The sequence below is a fragment of the Oryzias latipes genome, chromosome 2 (assembly GCF_002234675.1).
Source record: "Oryzias latipes chromosome 2, ASM223467v1".
In the NCBI taxonomy this organism is placed as follows: domain Eukaryota; kingdom Metazoa; phylum Chordata; class Actinopteri; order Beloniformes; family Adrianichthyidae; genus Oryzias; species Oryzias latipes.
In genome coordinates, this window is record NC_019860.2 from 9,892,770 (window position 1) to 9,914,449 (window position 21,680).

Below are 21,680 nucleotides of genomic sequence, written 5' to 3' on the forward strand. Positions count from 1 at the left end.
TTTAAATTATTTTTTTAGTGTGTGTGTGCTTGTGTGTGTGTGTGTCTGTGTGTGTGTGACCTTTTGACCTATGTTTGGGTGGGCTGACAGTTTATTTTTACAAGGTCTGTCAACACCTTAATAGCTCCTCCCCTCAGCATCATCTCACATTTATAGATTAATCTCTATCGTTTTCATAGAGCAGGAATAGTTTTTTTTTTCATTTTTAAATAAAGATTTTCTTTTAATTTAAATTTGTAAATGAAACATAAAATTTGTCCTCGAAAACTAAAAGATAAGGTCTTTAATCTCCACATAAAGCAGAGGTGACTGTAGACAGAAACTGTAACATCACTCCCGTCATATTCAGTTAATCATTGTCAAAGGATGAGGAAGTGTTCCATTGTTGTATAGATCAGACAAGGTTCCTCGTCATCTCTTGTTTTCAAACGCCGGACGCCGTGGCTGCTGCTGCTCGACAGACAGACTCAGGTTTGTGAAAACAAAACAATGTCTTAAAACCTTTCTTTTTTTGTGTGCTTTTTTTATTCTTTTTCTCATCTTTACAAGCGTTTAAAGTTAAGTAAAATTTTATTGTGACATAACATTTATTTGTTAAAACCAAGAGGAAAACTTTGTGTTTTATACTTCCTCAACCTTCATGTGTTGCTAGGAAGACAGAACAACGTTTATGCTTTTTTTTCCAAGTACAACATAAAGTAGGCCCATAATATACAATAATTGATTGATCTGTTTCATTAAATAATTTTTAAGAAATGTTCTAAATTCTAAACTTTTGATGCCTCTTTAAAATGTAAATTTTACGTTTATGACCTGCTACAAGCTGCTTGATCTGGCAGGTCTGTTTATGCATGTATGCAGATGACTTGTGTATATTCTAGTCTGGAGCACTTGTTAAATTGTGTAGTAACAGTAGAGACATTTTTAAGAGTTATTTGGGGATTTAGTGATTTATATTTGAAATTTTAATTCAATGCAAATTTACACTAAAAGTATCTTTCCTTCCCAAAAATGTATAATAACATAGGAAATACTTAGGAATTTACCATTGTATTATTTAATATTCTTAGCACATATTCAAGCATTGTAACTTAAAGTAAAACTTCTTTCTATTCTGTTCTTTAATTTATGTAACATTTAGCATTTTGTTGTACATCGATTTTATCTTTGGCTGTCTTTCGTTGGTTTAATTTACTTTTTATTATTTTGCAGATTTTGTTTGTCCCATCAAATGCTTGCCTTCTTTTGTTTTAATATATTTGAAGTCTTAATATTTGTATAATTCTTTTACTCTTTTTATAAGCTAGGTTAGCATTTTGGGTAAAAGGAAAAACAGCATAACGTAAAACTAGCTTGTCGTGTTTAGCTTTTTATTTTAAATACTTGTGAGGAACTTAATTTAGCTTTCAGCTTTACTTTTTTAAAGCACTATTTGACATTATCTTGACTTTTTAAACATTTTTGAGGCGTGGCAACATTTACACAACATTGAGCAGTCATGGGTTTTCTTAGGTAGCACCAATTATTTTCCGTTGCTATATTTAGATTTTTTTATTTTATTTACTTAAACAAAAAAATGATACTTTTTCTTAAAACATTTTTTTTATCAAGTATCAAGACCTCACATAATGTGTATTGAATTATTTTCCTGATTTAAACCGTTAACTATAATGGAATTGCTTGGCACAAAAGTCAACGTCATCATTTTGTCATAAAAATAAAAGGTTTGCCTGAAGGGAAAAACAGTAAAAACTAAGGAGGGGTCCTGTTGGACTTTGTACCTTTGCTCTCACAGCTTTATGAAAATAAAACGACGGAGGTCATAAACACAGCAGAAACCAAGTTGGTTAAATAACTTTGTTTGAACATGTAATAAAGCTGAGATGCCGACTTCCATCTCGTCAAATTGGAGATTTGCATCTTTGTTAATGAGAGTGCTGAGTTTAGGTGAAATTTGACTCACTTTGAGGGTCTTTTAATGCGTGTTGCTGATGGCTCACACGGGAAGTGTTTGTTGTGACTGACGATCGTGTGTGTTTGTTGTTTCAGGGGAAGCTGCAGGTGTTTGTTCACCATGTAACTCAGGTGAGAAAGAACACCAGGAAGAAACAAAACCGGTGCTTTGTGGAAACAGGAAGCCGGACAAGCAGAACTGTTGCCTGAGGCTGTTTTGAGTTCCTAATGCCATCAGTTTTTACCAGGCCAAAGACTATCCGGGTGGACTGGCGCCTTGACTTACTATGACCTACTTGGCCCACACGGCCCACGTCCAGTTTGTCGCCCTGTGGTCGGCGTTTATTGGCTGGACGCTCACCGCCGTGGCTCTTGGACTTATCCAGTGGAGGGTGTGGCTCGTCCCCAGTAGTGATGTGATCACGTCGGGGGTGGTCTGGGTGGGACTCTGGAGGACCTGTTTCCACAGCCACACTGAAGTGACTGATGGCTGGGCGATCATGAAGTGCAACTCCATAAGGTTGACTGAAGCCTTCACGCCTCCAGAGGTAGCAGCGGGTCAGGTCCTCATGCTCCTGTCCCTGCTGGTGGGACTTTGTGGGAACGCGGGCGGAGTTTATGCCATGAGGAACGCTTACTTCGGGACGAATGAATACTCCTGTGTTCGTCTGGGTTTTGTCGTCACCGGAGCCTTCTGTTTGCTGGCCGCCACGACGTCACTGATTCCTCTGTTGTGGAATCTGAGCTCTGTGGTGGCCAACCAGACCATCCACTTCCCACCGGAGTTCAGACTGCCTCAGGCGCCGGAGTCGCAACACGTGGGCTGCGGGATTTGGATTGGGATGGTAGGCGCAGCCCTGACGGCTGTGTCAGGGATCGTCTTCAGTTCCTACAGGGTGGCGGGGAGGTTTCAGCATCAGATTCAGCCTTCTCTGAGGGAGCAGCTGCAGCAGGACTCTTCTGCACCTTCCACGATGGACTACAGTGGGGTCGGCGTCAGGGGGCTGGACAACCCTGGATTTGAATTTGACGATCACCTGTAAAAAAGCAGGTTCTTCTGCTTTGAACTCTTTGGTCACTTTTGTAAACATTTTCTCAAAGGTGTGCTCTGCAGACTGCAAACTTCACCAATAAACGGGTAATCTAGTTCCAGACTGTCTTCAGAACATGTGCAAGTGTTTGACTGGTGGAACAACAGCTTCAGATAGATAATCCAGACTAAGAAGGGGCACTAGGGGCTGCTGCTGATTGGCTGGATAGACTCAATCCAGATAATCAGTTGGAGTCATTTGGAAAACAAATGGGACAGAGCTCTCCAGGAGCCTGAAGTCTTCCACCTTTGGTGTAATGTACAGTGGATCTCTCAAGTTTAGGGAACTGGATGTAAACAAATACCTTTGTCTTCTTCCCCCACTGGCCTAAGGAGATTACTGAAGAACAAACATTTGACCTTTAACCCCTTTAACATTCTTGGACTACCCCTAACTCTTCCACCGTTTATACAATTAACGTAATTCCAGCAGATTCTGAAGCGCAGAAAAGCAACTTGATAGCAGTTGACGTGACGTGCTTACGCAATCGACGTAAAAATAAGGTCATACGGACGCAGCTACCTGGGATATGCAACACTTGAAAGTAAAGCATTGCAAAGCTGCTTTTCTCCACCGTTGGAATTACTTTAATTGCGTAAATGGTCGAAGAGGTCCTGTAGTTCAAAGGGTGTGTTATTTTACTGTTATCAGCAACCTGTTCACGCAGAAACTTAAACACCAGTGTTGACATTCTTTTGACTACCATAACTCTTCAATAGTATGCGCAATTGGCACGATTCCAGTAGATTCTGAAGCGCAGGAAAGCAGTCTTGCGGTGATATACTACTGTACACTTTAAAGTAATGAAGTGCTTATGCAATCAACATAATTAGCTGGTTCTGTCGCTAAAAAAGGCGGCTTTGTGCCGATATGCAACATTTTAACGTAAAGTGTTGCATATCGGCACAAAGTTGCTTTTCTCAGCGACAAAATCGTTTGGATTGCTTTATTAATATTAATGAATAGTAATACATTTTATTTCAAGTGCCTTTCGGGTCACCCAAGGTCACTGTACAAGAAAAAACAGAATCAATCAATAAGAAATTAAAAGGATAAAACATGAATAAGACATGAAGATCAAGATAAAACATCAATAAGACAGTAAAAACAGGATAGAAAAACAACAGACAAAATGAAGTTGTGTTAACTGAATGGATTATCCCTTGTGCTATCCTAGGCACTTTAACATTGGGAGTTGGGTCATCTAGACCCACTAAACAGTGCGCTGAACCTTTTTTCTTCAATGATTTGTGATCTTCACTGGTGTCCATGGATTACATGAAATCTTTCCACCTTTATCCACCTTTGTCATGGTAGGGAGAACACGTCAATGTAAGGGTGGGGTCATCTAAGATAGCACAAGGGTTACCTGTTCGATTGTTTGAAGACATAGGTTTTGAGTTCGGATTTGAACAGTGGCAGAGAGTCAGTGTTGCGTAGATCGGGAGGAAGAGAATTCCATAGCTGGGTGGTCAGAGCGACTGAAAGCTCTGCCCGCCATGGTGACAAGACAGGCAGGTGGGACGTGGAGCTGGAGAGAGGAAGAGGAGCGGAGAAAGCGGGAGGGAATGGAAATGTGCAGAAGAACTTCGAAGAGAAGAACGGTCGAAGAGTTACGGTACTTCAAAGAGTGTTTTCTGTTACTGTTGTCGGTGACGGTTCTGATGTTAACCAGAGCTTTAACTCCAATGTTGACGTTCTTTTGACAACCTTAACTCTTTAACCATTCACACAAATGTCATTCCAGCGGATGAAAAGCAGCCTTGCGCTGATATGGAATGCTTTAGAGTCATGAAGTACCTGCACAATCAGCGTATATCGGCTGCTTCTGTCACATAGAAAGATGGCTTTGCGGCGATGTGCAACATCTAACAATAGTAATGTGTTGCGCATTGGTTCAAAGCCGATATGAAAAGCTGTTTTGTTCCGAGTCAGAATTAGCTGATTCACGTTGATTGCATTAACGGTTGAAGAATTATGGCATATCAAAGAGCGATTGTGGGTGTTACCTTTCAACCTCACTGTTGCTAAAGGGTTAACTTAATGTAGATGGGTTAGTGTTTTAGTGATGTCAGACCCCAATGGGGTTCTTCTAATCTAGACTGTTACGTCCCTGGGGAGGGCACAACAGCACAACCATGAAATAAGACAAGAAGTCAAGAATGATTGATATATACATACATATATATATATATATATATATATATATATATATATATATATATATATATATATATATATATATATATATATATATATATATATATATATATATATATATATATATATATATATAGTTTATAGTATTGACTTGAAGGATTCAGGCTGCTGCAAACCATTACCCCCCCCCAAAAAAAACTTAACTTAAGTGAATCTTCTCAGAAAGTTATAGGAAGAATGGGAGAATCTTGGATCACGGGGATGGCGCTGGCGCAAAAATACGAGTGGCGAACCTTTAATTGAAAGATTGCAGGTGCAATTCCTTAGCCTGCCCCCCATGTGCCAAAGTGTCCTTGGGCAAGACACTGAATTGCACATTGATCCTGGTGGTTACAGGTTGGTACCAGTGCCAGTGTGTGAATGTGTGTATGTGTGCATGGGATTGTGACTGTAAAGCCCTTTGGACCTTCAAAGGGAAGGTAGTACAGCTATTTAGAAAAACCTTTATTGTCCCCATAATTCTTGACTCAAAAGATTAGAACCATTTTAGTAAATTAAAATGATTTGGAAGCTGCAAACATTTCCTTTCATTTCCACGTTTTTGGGCTCACTGCATTGATCATTGGTGACGTGGATGATCCACAGCAGCTACTGAAATAGTGATGACATTTTTATGTCTATGTTCCCTAGCAACCAGTTGGTAAACGGTTGAAACCACTTCAACGTCGCAACCACAAACGTATGATCCGAGACCCCAAATTTTTGTGTGGTTGCCATGGTGACAAGTTATCTTGACCATCATTTCTAGAGCAAGTAGTTAATGTGCAGTGGCTTAAATTAGGATTATATTCGTAAGGAAAACTTCGGAGGCAGACTGTTTCTTTTCTTAAATATTTTATTCAAAAAAGCAGAACACTCATCTCCAGAATTTCAAACCATCTGTATCAACACTACTGGCGACGAGCCGGCTCGCATCACAGCCTGCACCGATTGTAGGGGAGGGACACCTCTCTCATTTGAATTCAGCCATGATTATTTATCTCAGATTAGATTATCCTTTAGAGGTTTAGATTCTGAGAGATGGAAGTCTACGATCGCAGGCGAGTCGGCGGCTGCCATAGGTGAACCCTCAACCCCTAAGGGGTTTGATCAAAACCAGCTTGGGCAGCTGATGTACTTGAGGAACGACATATGGCAGAGTTTCATTCTAGGATGCGAAAAAAACAACAGAAAAGCGATTCTGGTGAACTTCCTGTGGTTGATTGAGGACAAAAAAAGTGTTTAGTTTTTTTTCTGCAGGAAAAACAAAACAACAAAAAAGGTTCTTTTGAATCCAGAATGAAACTCCTGAACATAAATTACAGACAATGCTTGAGATATTTTACAGAATATATCTTACATGAATAAACACAACATATACAAGCACAGTTCTTTTTTTTCTTGATTTTTTTTTTTTTAAAGTGTCATGTGGGAAGGTTATTTTGTAGAAATTGAGTTCTGCATAAATGATGGCACATTATCTGCAGACTGTCGAATCCTCTAACCAATCAACAGAAAAACTTAACGAAAAGTTCTTCAAAGTTCTGTGCAAAGAACGGTTCCACCTCGGTCGGTTCTGCAGCTGAAGTTTAGGGGAGATGAAGGGGAGGGGGGGCAACGGGTTCTGCTTTATTGATCCAACACTCGACTTGGCGACCCGGAGAAAAGAAGGACCCAACCTCATCTGAGAGTGGAATAGATCAACAGGAAATGGACCTGCTCCCTCGTTTAGCCCCGCCCCCCTTCATTTGGACAGACGCTTTGGTCCGTTCCAGGAAAACAACTTTTTTTGTTTTGAATAGATGGAAAGATCAGAAGCATGCCGCTCTGGTATGCTTCTGATCGGTTTCTTTTTACGGTTTCTGTAACCGCACTTACCCAGAATGCCATCTGACATATTTCCTCTATGAGACAATTTTAAAAAACATTTTGGGGAGGAAGAAGCTCCTAAAAACCATTTTCCTGCAAAAGCACATCATTCCAGCAAGGTTGATAAAATAAAAATTTAAAACACGAAAGCGAAATGGTTGCCGGTAAAAATCTTAGAGTGTCCTCCGACGGCAGAGCCACAGGTTCGAGTCCTCGGTCTGTCCGCCTCCCCGACCGCACACATGGAAGCCCTGATTGAGTCCTTTTGCTTTTTTGATTCAGATGGTTTGAAACTTAACAGAAATACATACATACATACAAAACCAAATGATAAAAAACATGAATAAAAGGGGAAAAAAAAGAAGAAAAAAAAACATCAGAAATTGTGGCTTTAATGATTCCAAAGTCCGCCGGTCTGTTCTTGATAAACTTCGATGACGTCCTCATCCTCCATGCCCAGCTATAAAAAAACAGAAGAAAACACAAACCTTAGTGACCACTAGTGCTTGGTTTTCGCTCTTGCGAGTGTCGCTTACCTCTTTTGGGGTTTGGTTATCTGCGATTCTCTGTCCCTCAAAAAGAAACCGTAGCGTGCTCGCCAGGACTCCCTGAAAGAAACGTCATCCTCTGCTGTTAGACCATTAGGAGATTTTTATTTTTCCTTCAATCAGCTCTCCTTGAACGCCGCCGCGAGGCGCTAGGAGCACGAGTAACGATTACATAGACGAGCTTTTAGGTGTAACCCTTATGCTATCTTAGATGACCCCACCCTTACATTGACGTGTTCTCCCTACCATGACAAAAGTGGAAAGATTTCATGTAATCCATGGACACCAGTGAAGATCACAAATCATTGAAGAAGAAAGGTTAAGCGCACTGTCTAGTGGGTCTAGATGACCCAACTCCTAATGTTAAAGGGCCTAGGATAGCACAAGGGTTAAAGAAAATTAAGCTTAAAATTACATTTAAAATTGGGTTATTTTTTTTTTATATTTAAAATCGTTGTGAATCAGGAGCAGACAAAATTAAACTTAGTTGGAAAAAGGTTGCAGGTATGATTCCAAAGCTACTACGGCAAGCCACAAGGCTCCCTTGCAGACAAATAGACTCGTGTAACTTTTTTTTATTTTCCTCGTCCGAGCATCCGGATCCAAACTGTGCAGCTGGATAGCTCCGATATTGCTCGCCATTTTTGTTGCACTGCTAATATTAGCTTGGGAGTCTTAGTAAGCTAGCGGGAGAGCGTGTCAAAAAAATAAATAAAAATCACTAGGAACTTTTTATTTTTTGCAATAGATCAAAAGATGATCAGAGTTATCTTTTTTTTAAATAATGGCGTGTTCTACCATAAGGAACTGCATTTGGATGGATCTGCGAAGGCTGTCATTGGAAAAGTGGCGATGCGTCTTCCTCTTCATACCTGTCTCTGGCTGTAAGACTCTTTCAGCTTCTTTAGATGTGTGGTCATTTTCACCTTGAAGTGGATTTCACTGCTGTCCTGTGGGCAGAAACGGACACACACAAAAAGGTGATGCAGCTCAAAAACAATAACAACTTCCAGCATTAAAACGAATACATCTGTAAATGATAAAGAATTGGCAGAATCATTGACCAAAAATAATAGCCTTCTATAAACAATAATAGAGACACCACCACGTGCCATAACTTTATTTGAAATGGAGTAGAATACGGTTTATTTCTAAATGCAGACAGTAGTGACAACAAAAGCAGAGACACAAAAACAACCTACCTGACCGATCACTTTTAGTTTGATGTACTCTCCATCTTTCTTGTCGCCTCCGTCCTGATTGGAAGGTTTCGTCTCCTGACAGAAACATCACAAAACATTGCTACATGATGCGACCGCTAGCACGCTTTCGAGGAAGGCCCGTCTGTTTACTCCGCGGGTTCCACGAACACAGAGAACATCCACCATAGACACGAGTGTGGGTTCGGTCCCGCCAGCACCAGTTCTGACCCCCCCCCCAAAAAAAAATCTCAAAAAACTACACAAAAGCTCACGTGGAGGGTAAAAAAAAATCGCTAAGTTCAGTCAGAGGCCTGCAGCTAGAACAGCTAACGGTTAGCATGTTGTTAGATAATCACGTACGAGGCAGCGTCCATAACAAACACATTATCGATTTCTTAGTAAAGTGTTGACAGAAAATCATTCGAACTCTTCAACGTTCTTTTTCTTACCGTGTCTGACATGTTTATCCTGACTGTGTGCGGGAGGGGGAGGGAATCCCTTCAAGGTGTAGCGTTAGCTTTTAGCGGTGGCTCTTGCTTTATGTTGTGAGGAATGCGACATCAAACGGAAGTGACGCAGGGCTGTTCAAAATAAAAGTCGCGTGAAGGAATTTGTTTTGTAGCGGATTGTCTCCATAAGAAAAGCGCGCGCGCGCACACACACACACACACTCATACAAAAACCTTGCCTTTTCCAGTATTATGAAGTCTTTACTCCTGTTCAATATTCAAATGCAATATATATGTTTAGATTAAATTTATATATTTTTAACATGGGCTTAAAAAATAGCATTTTATGATAATTTAATAAATAACTATATATATATAGAGAGAGAGAGAGAGAGAGAGAGAGAGAGAGAGAGAGAGAGAGAGAGAGAGAGAGAGAGAGAGAGAGAGAGAGGATGAAACAGTCGACAGCCGACAGTGTGCTCAGTGAATGTCTCAGGCAATGGAGAGCAGAGGATACAGTGCTGGAGGACAGATCCTCATGGGAAGACAAACCCCTGCATGGGACGTACCACCGGACCATAACTGAAGTGGCTGATATCAAGAAGTCCTACCAATGGCTAGAGAGGGCTGGCCTACAGGACAGCACTGATGCGCTCCTCCTGGCAGCTCAGGAACAAGCCCTGAGCACCAGAGCAATAGAGGCTCAGATCTACCACACCAGACAAGACCCAAGGTGTAGGCTGTGCAAATAAGCGCCTGAAACAATCCAGCACATAACTGCAGGGTGTAAGATGCTGGCAGGGAAAGCATACATGGAGCACCACAATCAAGCAGCTGGAATAATATACAGGAACATGTGTGCAGAATATGGACTGGAAACCCCAAGGTCAAAATGGGAAACACCTCCGAAGGTGGTAGAGAATGAGAGGGCAAAAATCCTGTGGGACTTCCAGATCCAGACTGATAGGATGGTAATGGCGAACCAACCAGACATTGTAGTGGTGGATAAAGAACAGAGGAAAGCCGTTGTGGTGGATGTGGCAGTGCCAAGCGATGGGAACATCAGGAAGAAGGAACATGAGAAACTGGAGAAATACCAGGGACTCAGAGAAGAACTGGAGAAAGCATGGAAAGTGAATGTGACAGTGGTGCCTGTGGTAATTGGAGCACTCGGGGCAGTAACCCCCAAGCTGGAGGAGTGGCTACAACAGATCCCTGGAAAGACCTCAGACCTCTCAGTCCAGAAAAGCGCAGTGCTAGGAACAGCTAAGATACTGCAGGACCCTCAAGCTCCCAGGCCTCTGGTAGAGGACCCGAGCTTGGAGGAGAAACCACCCGCGGAGGGTGAGAGAGGCGTTTTTTAAATGTATATATAGTTTTCGTGTTTGTTTTTATATTATTTATTTATTTTGTATTGGTGCAAAGCACGTTCGGTTGTGCTTTTGTAGGAAAAGAGCTATATAAATAAAGTTTGATTTGATGTAATCTTCAATATTCTAACTTTGAAGAATCATAGTTTATTAGAGACTTTTCACATGTTGATAATTAATATAATGTCAATTAAAATACTCTTGTTGTTTTAGATTTTTACAAGGCATTTTTAAGCCCCCCCCCCCCCCCATCACTCTGGAATGGCAGAGTTTATAGTAGACATTCTTTAAAAAAAAACAAAACAAATTTAGAAGTCGAGGATCCCACATCTATTGAAGTTTGTTTAAATGCAGTCTTAATTCCGTTGAGGTTTTGTCAAAGTAAAATAAATAAGCCAATGTTTATTAGGAAACCCACTTTAAGCTTTTACTTTTGTAGGTGCACTGAAGTACTTCCGGTTATAAGGAATTGTGTTTTCTCATGAAGCTTGATTTAACTCCAGGGTCAACGGCGAGCCGAGCCACTGTTAACCAAGGTGTAAAGTGCAACGAAATGAGAGGTGTCGATTAAATTGGCCCTTCAGTCGCGCACAGACACGGAAAGGCGTTCCTGGACGACCGTGTCGTCTTGGTCACAGACGCGGAAAGTGCGGGATAAACCGACGGCCGTCGGGCCTCGTCGTCGTGGCCCAGCGGGACTCGGGGTGAAGTTAAGAGCGGACTGCCAAACTTCTGCTTCCTCCCAGCGACTCTCCGCAGGGCCCGGGGCTCCTGTCACCGGCCGTGTGGATGAGTAGTTGGACCGCGGTGCAAACAACCCACAGGTGAGACTATATGACAGATGAATGTCGCTTGAAATGACTCGGTGGTTGGCTCTGTTGTGTTTTGTTAACGCCAGTGTTGACCCGACGAGTTTCGATGATCTCTGCGGCTAGCTGTTAGCATTAGCTTGACAACAACTTCCCTGGCCTGACAGCTACTGGTTCTACACGCAGCCGCTGCGCTTCCTCCATCGGGTTCACGCATGCTGTTGTTGTGTTTGCATGTCCAAACGAAAGCAAATCGCAAAGGGTGCGCTGTCACAGCGCAATGAAATGTCAAAATAAAGCTAGCAACAGTTGTTAGCTTCCGGGACAATTCAAGCTAACTTGGAAATTCACAGCTAGCTTGTTATCCAGTAAAAACAGCCGCAGTTTCGGTGTTTCTGGTTTTAGCTTTGCCCCAATAAATAGATGTTGATCACAAGTTTCTTAGCAGTGTTTACACCATGTTAGCTGAGCTTTAACGCTATGCTTAATGTCACGAAATTAAACTCTTTCCTTTGATGTTTAGCTAAGGAATGCTGCATGTTGTTGCCATGGTGTTAGCACAGCCATAGCACGAGTTTCCCCTTATAACAGCAGAGAGGGTTGATGATAAAACCAGTTATTATTCGCAGTGTTTACATGACATCTGTTATGTCAAGCCATACAAACACGCGTTCGGTTAGCTAGCATGATGCTTATTCTTATTTTTTCCTGTTTAAAATAACTTTATTGCTCAGACCAACAAAATGACAAAAGATGGTCAGGTGTTTTTTTTCTGGGTTATGTGGTAGTTCCTTAAGTTAAATGAATTGTGAAATGTGACGAAAAGCTATGAATGAGGTGATCATCTTATATCAACCAAACTGGGGTCAAAAGAGAACCAGTCTGGCAGATATTTGGGTAAGCTCAGTCTTGTTGCCGTGGAAACGCTGACAGTAAAGTTAACTTTAGCCATGTGAACTTGCCCTTTGTGTTGGATTGCCATGGGGAGGATGTTGACTTCATCACATGGAGTTTAAGGGGAAAAAATAAAAAAAAGAGTAGGAGAAATAGAAGATTGCAATAAATAACTTTATTCTATGCAGAGAATTCTATCTATAAAATGTCCTTCAGTGGTCCTGTAGTGACTTATGCTGTGTCTGAATTCCCACCCTAACCCCTACATAGTGCGTTCGCCCTTTTGTAGTGCTGTCCGGATCTACAATTCCAAAATCGAGTGCCCCCAGAGATTTCCCAGAAGTCTCTGTGAAAAACCAGTGTGCATCGATGCTCATTAGATCGGTGAATATAGACCACAATGCATTCCATCGGAACAATTTTTGCCCCAAAAAAATGTAATTAAATGTTTTTATTTTAAATAAATCATCAACCTTTTATCTTCGGAAGACAGTGGACTCATAAATAATCGTCGTAAAGCGCTCATATCAATTAGATTTTGACTTTGTGAAATCGATTATGTCATGTCTGCCGTTAAAAAATAAAAAAGTTTTGAGCATGGTGTTCGAATTACTTTTAAAATTCAGGGCGCTACATAGTGCCGCACTATATAGTTTGTTAGTAGTTAGGGAGGGAATTCGGACACAAGCTTAGTAAACCTTACTAAATGCTTTACAAAACACGTTTATGGGGATGTAGATACTTCTATCTTTAAAAAAAAATTGCAAAATGCAACATTTTGAAATAATCAAATGTGTAGATAAAAAAATGGTATTTGAACATGTGACTTTTACTGCCCGCGTATTAAATCAGTCCAATTTTTTCCCCCAAAACTTCACTTTATTTAATCCAGATTATTTGTTTATCAGATGATCTATTTCAAAACAAAGTTTTGATTCTTTTTCATTTTATTTTTTTAATCAGAACGATATACAGATTTTAGGCTGAACAAAGAGGAATTTTTCATTATTAAAATCTTTTATTTTTGACGTTTTTGTTTTTCATTTCTTTCATGAAGGCACCAAATACACAAAATTACAGATTAATCACAGATTGCAAAGTATTACAACTAGCATTAGCATTATTTGTGGACTGTAAACATTTACAAAATGAACAAATTCTTTTTCATCTGAAAATGAAGCACAATTAAAAAAAATATTAATCAGTCAAAATGATGAATGACCGAATAATTTATCCAAAAAGAATTAATTAATTAATAATAATTTTGGAAACAGTCGTTCTTTTGTTTATTTTTTTTAATGAAAAACTATTAGTTCTTTATATTTTGGACGGTAAAAGGAGAAGAAAGTTTTTTGTCCGTATTTGTTCATCCCATTTTATTCAAAAATGTTTTGTTTTGGTACGTTTAATTTGAGCTAAACATGAATACAGCAGTTTCATCTGTATAGCGGCGTTCACCGTTCTGTTTTAAATAAAGCTACTTAAATACCACAACAGCATTTGCGAGCATTTACAGATGTTTTAGATCCAAATCTGCTCATCAGTCGGAAGATAACCGTCTTTTAACTTGTGAAGCTTCACGCCGGGACTTCTGCTCCGCTGTTGCAGGAGGAAGGAATCCCTTTGATGGGAGAGTCCTCTTTCCTGGCCTCCTGGGTCAGCCGCCGTGCCATGATGATGGGTATGTATGCACTTTGTTGGCAGCGGGCTGTCGAGATCCTTTAGCCACTGTGTTTTGTTTTTTCAATTCCAGGTTTTGGCTTGTGACCTTTAGAAGCAGAGAGCATTCACCTCCGGCTGTCTGTTTGTTCCACTGTTCCCCCCACCATCTTTGATGGTAATTGGAGGTTCTGTCGTCCCACAGATGAGCAGGAGGCCCTGAACTCGATCATGCAGGACTTGGCCGAACTGCACCGCTCCAGCCGCCCCGCCACATTCCTGTCGGAGTTGGGAAAACCCAAAACTTCTTCACCCAAGAACCAGGTGAGCGCCGGACCCCTCTGAGGTGGTTTTTTTCTGAACTTTTACTGAAGTTAGGAGTTGCTGAGTTTCATTCCATTCTCCTCAGAACGATGTGAGGGTGAAGTTTGAATTCAGAGGGGAGAAGAGGTGAGACCCTTCCTTTTTGGTCCAAACATGGTCCGAACGGCACAGCCACCTCCTGACCTCTCGTCTCCTCCGCAGGATCCTGCAGTTTCCTCGACCCGTCAAGCTGGACGACCTGAAGGCGAAGGCAAAAGTGGCCTTCGGTCAGGCGATGGGCCTCCATTACTCTAACAACGAGGTACAGATCCGGAGGCCGAAGCGCAGAGGTGGCCCGGAGCAATCGCAGCGCCACACCCACGCCGTCTTTGCTCTTCCCTCCCACAGTTACTGATCCCGCTGGTGACCCAGGATGACCTGGACAAGGCCGTGGAGCTGCTGGATCGCAGCGTCCACATGAAGAGCCTGAAGATCCTCCTAGTAGTCCAGATGTCCTCGCAGGTCTGTTTGCTCCTTCTAGCAAGGGAGCAACTATTTTGAAAAAAAAACCTAGATGACGTACAATGAAAGAGACATTTTGATGTATGATAAGATTCTCACACTTAATGAAAAAGTTCCCAGAACAATAATGACTCATTAACTGTAAATGTGTGCCTTAATATCCACCACATCCTCATGTCCTTCGCTATCAAAGCTCAGACTGATGCCATAATCCCCTCATGATAACCTAAATAGTTTTTTGACTGTTGGAAGCACTCGCAGGTACGGAACTTGTCGAAGCAGCATTCGTGCTGAGAGCGCCTGGACGGTTTCTGTCCCCCTCCCGATGGAAGTGAGCGATGATTGGGTTGAGTTTGAAGATTTCAGCAACAAACGGTTAATTTAAAAAGAAAATGTTTCCTTAAAATAGTCAGGAAAATTCCTACCTGTGAGTATATAAAGCTGTTCATTTAGTCAGCAATATATGTTTAAGGTCGACCGAGCGTTAGCATTAGCCGTCCTATGGGGAATTCCATTATACGTTAGCATCAAGCTAGCAAATTTTGGCTTTGCTGCTGTCATGCGATTTCAACTTTTATGGATTAATTGATCAACCAACCCAGCCCTTCGTGATATGATTTCAAATGTTTATTGTGTTTCTAAATAATCCATTTTGGTAATTTTGGCATGATTGTTGTTTAAAGCCAATAAGAACATCAACATTGAGAAAGCCCAAATGCTTCCAAACATTAGCTTTAAGCCAGTCGGACCACCCAGTTTGCAGGGGGTCTTTGTTTGTCTGGCTTATCTGTTTTTGTTTTCTTTCCAGAACTCCCCCGCCTCCAACATGGACCTCCTTCCATCCCACGAGGAGCTGGATAACAGGGGCTTTGGGGTTGCGGACAAAAAGAGCATGCTGTCTCTGATTGGTCAGTCAGGTGATTTCCTTTTGTCTCCTTTATCAGCTAAAGGCGGCCAGCTTATGACCTCCAAGAAAAGTGAATGTAGATTAGAGATGGATGGATGAAAAGTCTGTGACTGTCGGATGCAGCACGGTTCCATCCCATTACTAACCCATAGAGTTCAATATGATGTTGGTCCATCTTTTGCACCTATTACAGTAGAATAATTAAATGAGTCTTAAGATAGATCCCTGGGGAACTCCTGACTGAGGTGAAGCCCCAGTTGAGTCTGAGAAACGTCAACAAGTCACAGCGAGGAGAACCGCTCCATGGAAAAATGGACGTGCAAAGCGACACAACCAATCGCCGCTCACCTGAGTTTCTCTTCCAACCGCAGGGTCCCTCTCGACCGACCGAAGCTCCCCTCCCCCAGGATACATTCCCGATCCTCTCCCACAGGTGGCACGAAACGGCTCCTTCACCAGCATCAACAGCGAGGGGGAGTTCATTCCTGAGAGTATGGATCCGGTATGGACTCTGCCTTAAACTTGGTTCTAATATTATTTCACATTTCCAACAAAAAGAAAAATGCACAACAACGTAGTGCGGAAACATTTTGGAATCCAGTTTGGATGCTATGCTCCTAATTTGTGAGGTTTTGGGAGTAAAATTATGGTTTTAGCTGTTGGAGTTAACTCAAAGTGATGTTTTGTTTTTGTTTTTTCTGTGAGGCATCAGAACGGCTGCCAGGTGCACGCATTACCCCAAAATAAATATTCATAGAACGTCTACAAGTTCAGAGTTCACCAGATGGTCGTTTGAAGTCTGAAAACTTCAAACAAATATGTCCAACTTTTTTAAGCTCTTCATTATTTTGCCTTCAGATGTTCGATCCCTTATCCATGAGCAGTCCGGAGAATTCCGCGTCAGGAAGCTGTCCGTCTTTAGACAGCCCGCTGGACGGGTGAGTGGCTCCACATTCCAGCTCAAGGCCTGGTGTGAAGCCTTAAAACCGACACACAGTAACTTTTCCTTTCGGTGTGTTGCAGGGAATACCCAAAGTCCAGGATGCCTCGAGCTCAGAGTTACCCGGACAACCACCAGGACTTCCCAGGTAAACCCTGAAACAGCTTTTGATCTCAAAGATTAAGAAAGGTTTTGTTTTGCTTTAGTCTTGGCTCCACCTCTGTGATAACTGTGCCGCTGTTTTCCCCCGCAGAGTCCGACCTTCCCGTGTTTGAGAAGTCCGGGAAAGGAGGGACGTATCCACGGAGATACGGCATTCCTTACGGCCTTCAGGATTACAGCGATGGTGGGGTGTTTTTCCTTCGCTCCTGTTCGTAACAGAGAGGAGACCGAAACGAATAATTCAGAGTATCTTGTTTGGCTTTCAGGGCGGAAGACCTTTCCGCGAGCTCGGCGGACGCAGGTCCACAACTTTCGCTCGCCCGTTAGCTTCAGTCCCACAGAGCAGTCCCCCAGCACCAGCAGCGGCAGCAGCGTCTTCACCCCCGACCTGGAGGAGGCCCCCGGCCCTGCCAGGAGGCGGAGAGGCAGCGACATCGAGTCGAACGCCAACCCCTCAGCCGGCCCCACCCTCTCCGTCATGGACATCAGCCCGCCCAGTCGCTGTAAGTGGACCGAGCGCGCCCCGCCCACCTGTAGCTCAGTGGTTAACCTGCCGTGTGCTTGCAGCTCCGCGTGCTCCCACCAACTGGCGTCTGGGGAAGCTGCTAGGTCAGGGGGCGTTTGGGCGGGTGTACCTGTGCTACGACGCAGACACTGGGCGGGAGTTGGCGGTCAAACAAGTCCAGTTTGACCCGGAGAGTCCGGAGACCAGCAAGGTGCATGGTTGTTGTTGTTTTTTTTTAGTGGAGGAGCGAGGGGTAGTATGCGTCGCAATTTCAAGCTTTTGATTGGCTCGTTCAGGAGGTGAGCGCGTTGGAGTGCGAGATCCAGCTCCTGAAGAACCTGTGCCACGAGCGGATCGTCCAGTACTACGGCTGCCTGCGGGACACCATGGAGCGGACGCTCTCCATCTTCATGGAGCACATGCCTGGAGTAAGCATCTGCCAACCCCTCCCCCAAATATCGATTTGAAGTCCTTGTCCACCCTGACCGTCAACTTCCTGTCTCAGGGTTCCATCAAAGACCAGCTGAAGTCGTACGGAGCTCTGACGGAAAACGTAACGCGCCGATACACCCGGCAAATCTTGGAGGGTGTGTCGTACCTGCACAGCAACATGATCGTGCATCGGGACATCAAAGGTGAGAAGGGGGAGGGGGGGTTGCTGGCGGGGCGCGGCAGAACTTTAGCGGGTGTCCTCTGGCTCCAGGGGCCAACATCTTGCGGGATTCCGTGGGTAACGTGAAGCTGGGAGACTTTGGCGCCAGCAGGCGGCTGCAGACCATCTGCCTGTCCGGGACAGGCATCAAGTCAGTGACCGGCACCCCCTACTGGATGAGCCCGGAGGTGATCAGCGGAGAAGGCTACGGCAGGAAGGCCGACATATGGTAAGGGCGCGCTCAGAAAGCGGCGTCCGGCACCGGCTGTAGGCGCCCATCCCCCAACAAATCTGCGCTTTGCTTTTAGGAGTGTCGGCTGTACCGTGGTGGAGATGCTAACTCAGCGGCCTCCGTGGGCGGAGTTCGAAGCCATGGCGGCCATCTTCAAAATCGCCACGCAGCCCACAAACCCGGAGCTGCCCGTGCACGTGTCGGACCACTGCCGCGAGTTCCTGAGGCGGATCTTTGTAGAGACCAAACAGCGCCCGTCTGCTGATGAGCTACTTAGGCATATCTTTGTTCATTAGCACCTTCAGTCCTTACAGAACTGCCAAACATATTGAAGCAGAAGGGGCGGGCCCCCAGGTGGCTCCGCCCCCCCTCGGATTCATGCTGAGGCTGCTATGGACAGGCGAGGGAGCGCGTGCTCCTCCGTCTCTGTACGAGACTGCAGACGGTGGTTTTATTTAGGTTTTCCTGCAACGTGCACCTTAATTTCTGAAACGTGGGGGCGAGCCCCTCCCTTCTGAAGCAGACAAACGCCCCTTTTTTTCACGTTTGTACGGTTTCTCTAAGTCGGTGTTGTGGACCTGCAGGAGGTGAAGCCCTGTCCCCACATCTCGCCGACCCGACCCAGAATGTAGTGTCCTGCCAAACCCCCAGAGAGCGCCGCCGTCGACCCCGCTGCTAAAGACGACCCCAACGCCCGCCGCTCCCCACCTCACCCTTCGTCTGACCTTCCCCGTCTTCGCCGCGTGCCTTTTTCTGTTTCAGGGCCGGTCTCGGTCGCTCAGCGTCGTTTTTGTCCTCCCGGATGATCTGCCTTCACGCCGTTTTGCCCAAAAACAAACCAGCCGGTTTCAGTTCAGCCTCACGTCCACCTATGCCTGGTTTATGCGGTTCTACAAACCTGGAAACCAAAACCTATCCCTGGTCCAACGTTGACCCCGGATTTAAGAGTTGGCTCTGACACAACACGAGAAGACGATCAGGGCTTGAAGCAGCTGAACGTCTCAAAGGTTTGCAGAAGCCCAGGGTCGCTTTGGGACATCCCACAGCCCTCCTCGTCTCCTGCTGGCCTTCCTCTTGAAGAGGTTTACAGGATCTTGCATCATGACTCCACATCGCAGCCTTTTTTACTGTTGTTTTTTGCAAACGTCCCCAACAGTCCAGAAGCAGCGCTGCAGTTTTTCTACTGTTTCTTCACCTCTTAGATGTTTCTTCTTCTCTTTGAAGGTGCAATCAGCAGATGTTAAAAGTAACGGTACAGATAAACAATCATTTGAACCCGGTACAGTCTCTGGTACGTGCTCCTTGCTGCTGTTTCCTCCGTGTCCACTAGGTGTCGATGACGAGTTGTATCCACAGATTGCCTCTTGCAGGTCGCGATGAAGTGGACTTCTGAGAGCACTTACGAGTTTTCTTTTTAAAAAAAATCTTTTGGTTTTCCAAAGCGGAAACATTCTCCGAGGCGGCCCACTGTTCCACCTCGATTCCCACAATGCACTATGGATGACTCACTGATGCTTTCTTACGGCTTCCTCACAGCTGCCGGATGCAGCTCGGTTCAGCCACCTTTTCTTTGCACATTTAAAGACTGTTTTGATTTATTTTTTTTGACGGCGTGTGTGCGTGTATGTGTGTTTTGAATGTCCAGCTAACTCTTACTGAATGTAATGTGTCATATTTACCATCAGGTGGCCTGGTTTCACCACAGTGGATTAACTCCAGTATTTGTCACCTGCAGGTACATCTGTAGTTCTCTCTGTAGCCGCTGCTGCCATTCCTGTGTGTTTGTATGTATGTGTGTGTATGCGTATGTATGTGTGTATGTTGATGTGCATTTACTGCACTTTGCTCATTGGTCACTTGAGCATTCTGATCATGGGGGGAGGCGTCAGGACTTTAAAGTTATGATTACAAAAAAGAGGAAATGATTTAAATAAAAATAAAAAATCAAATGTATCTTTTTTTTTGTTGTTTTTAAAAGAAAAGTACTCTTATATCCCACATGTTTGGTCTGTGTATTGTAAAAGAAGCCATGTTTATAATTCTAATTGGTTTGTGACCAATATGCCTGTTTATATCAGATCTGTATATCAGTGGTACGCATAATTTTTTAATATATATTTTTATTTTGCTTTTGTTTTGTAAATGGGAGATTTCATGCATGGTTGGGTCCAGAGAGACACAGCGGTGCTGTTGAACGGTTGCTATTTTTTTGGACAAATTCCTGGACCGTGGCGTCGGCTCCGGGGTCGATAATGACAGCAGTTATGAATACGATGATGAAAACAATAAAAGCTATTTATTTCACATGAACTCTTGGTTTTTACTCCCTATTTATTCAAGTGTTTGGTAGTTTGTGACAGACAATTGTATATTTTGAGCTATTATCGTTAAAGCATTACAACACAAATTTTAGATGTTGGGAACTTTATTTTGAAGGCCAAACTATTTCCAACGTTGCAGCTTTTGCACTTCCTGTTTGAGGCCAGTCTGAAATAAGACTGATTGGAGCCAAGTCACTAGGCGGCTTGTGACATATTTGCACAGGGGTTTGTTTCTTATGGACCAAACTGCAGCTAGAGCCACAAACTCCCACGTTATTGTTTACAAAAAAAGACTTAATTCGCGTTTTTGTGGCCATTACGCCATCCATTTAGAACATGTAGCTTTGAGATATAGACAATAGTATACCAATGTTATATTTTACTCTTAACAGCAGCTTATACAAGTTCCTTTCTGGTCACTCTCCCCTTGGAACGGAGGTACAGGACTGAAGTGAAGGGCCACTAGACTCAGGAACTCTTTCTTTTCCTCTGCCATCAGACTACATAACCCTTGTGCTATCTTAGATGACCCCACCCTTACATTGACGTGTTCTCCCTACCATGACAAAGGTGGATAAAGGTGGAAAGATTTCATGTAATCCATGGACACCAGTGAAAATCACAAATCATTGAAGAAAAAAGGTTCAGAGCACTGTCTAGTGGGTCTAGATGACCCAACTCCCAATGTTAAATTGCCTAGGATAGCACAAGGGTTAACAGCTGACAGGAGTCTGGAACACCTTGCACATCCTCATTGTTCATTATTGTTTATTATTACTGTTCTTGAACATTTAGAATTTGCATGACATCTTTTTATTTATTTTTTTGCAGTTTTATTTTTATTTATGTTATGTGTGAATTTTGAGTTTCCTGTACATTTCGTACTCCTATCTTTATTTTATTTTATTTAAATTAACCTTGGCATTCAGAGTAGACAGCAAAGTCAGAATTTAATTGTTTAGGAAAACCTGTTTCTTACTGTGCATACGACAATAAACCCTTTGAATCTTGAATATTTCAAAATAAAAGACACCGTTTGCCAAATAAGATCCAGATTTAATTGAATTAAAAATGCAGGAAAGTCAAAGTTAAT

General features: G+C 43.2%; 3 protein-coding genes across 4 annotated transcripts; 2 read left to right on the top strand and 1 right to left on the bottom strand.

The window, feature by feature from the left end:
* The first annotated feature begins 32 nt into the window (after window positions 1-32).
* LOC105355443 (claudin-34-like) lies at window positions 33-3,113 on the top strand. The gene is made up of 2 exons (XM_011482635.2): window positions 33-471; window positions 2,050-3,113. The coding sequence occupies exon 2, from the start codon at window positions 2,241-2,243 to the stop codon at window positions 2,994-2,996; it is 756 nt and encodes a 251-aa protein (XP_011480937.1). The 5' UTR covers window positions 33-471; window positions 2,050-2,240; the 3' UTR covers window positions 2,997-3,113.
* Window positions 3,114-7,482: 4,369 nt separating this feature from the next.
* On the bottom strand, window positions 7,483-9,344 carry sumo1 (small ubiquitin-like modifier 1). Its single transcript, NM_001172045.1, has 5 exons — window positions 9,312-9,344; window positions 8,863-8,937; window positions 8,533-8,610; window positions 7,649-7,720; window positions 7,483-7,572 (listed from the first exon to the last, which is right to left on the bottom strand). Exons 1-5 carry the CDS (start codon window positions 9,321-9,323, stop codon window positions 7,504-7,506), a joined length of 306 nt encoding a protein of 101 aa, NP_001165516.1. The 5' UTR covers window positions 9,324-9,344; the 3' UTR covers window positions 7,483-7,503.
* A 1,805-nt stretch (window positions 9,345-11,149) lies between these two features.
* Window positions 11,150-20,576, top strand: map3k2 (mitogen-activated protein kinase kinase kinase 2). Of its 2 annotated transcripts, none has more exons than XM_011482641.3 (17): window positions 11,150-11,505; window positions 13,993-14,065; window positions 14,249-14,367; window positions 14,453-14,493; window positions 14,569-14,668; window positions 14,755-14,868; window positions 15,677-15,785; window positions 16,147-16,277; window positions 16,634-16,713; window positions 16,799-16,863; window positions 16,969-17,061; window positions 17,144-17,380; window positions 17,445-17,593; window positions 17,679-17,810; window positions 17,888-18,017; window positions 18,086-18,263; window positions 18,343-20,576. In XM_011482641.3, exons 2-17 carry the CDS (start codon window positions 14,011-14,013, stop codon window positions 18,560-18,562), a joined length of 1,953 nt encoding a protein of 650 aa, XP_011480943.1. In that variant the 5' UTR covers window positions 11,150-11,505; window positions 13,993-14,010; the 3' UTR covers window positions 18,563-20,576. The 2 variants fall into 2 exon arrangements, with proteins under 2 accessions (XP_011480943.1, XP_011480949.1); XM_011482647.3 differs by having other exon boundaries at window positions 15,677-15,776.
* Window positions 20,577-21,680: the final 1,104 nt, after the last annotated feature.

What these genes read in the sequence shown, in the direction of transcription:
- LOC105355443 (XM_011482635.2), top strand. Translation starts at nt 2,241, where the DNA reads ATGACCTACTTGGCCCACACGGCCCACGTCCAGTTTGTCGCCCTGTGG.
- sumo1 (NM_001172045.1), bottom strand. An exon ending in AGTCTTACAGCCAGAGACAG is followed by an intron (nt 7,721 to 8,532) that starts GTATGAAGAGGA and finishes CGTTTCTTTCAG; the next exon opens with GGAGTCCTGGCGAGCACGCT. An exon ending in ATAACCAAACCCCAAAAGAG is followed by an intron (nt 7,573 to 7,648) that starts GTAAGCGACACT and finishes GTTTTTTTATAG; the next exon opens with CTGGGCATGGAGGATGAGGA.
- map3k2 (XM_011482641.3), top strand. Translation starts at nt 14,011, where the DNA reads ATGGGAGAGTCCTCTTTCCTGGCCTCCTGGGTCAGCCGCCGTGCCATG. An exon ending in GAATTCAGAGGGGAGAAGAG is followed by an intron (nt 14,494 to 14,568) that starts GTGAGACCCTTC and finishes TCTCCTCCGCAG; the next exon opens with GATCCTGCAGTTTCCTCGAC. An exon ending in TTAGACAGCCCGCTGGACGG is followed by an intron (nt 16,714 to 16,798) that starts GTGAGTGGCTCC and finishes GGTGTGTTGCAG; the next exon opens with GGAATACCCAAAGTCCAGGA.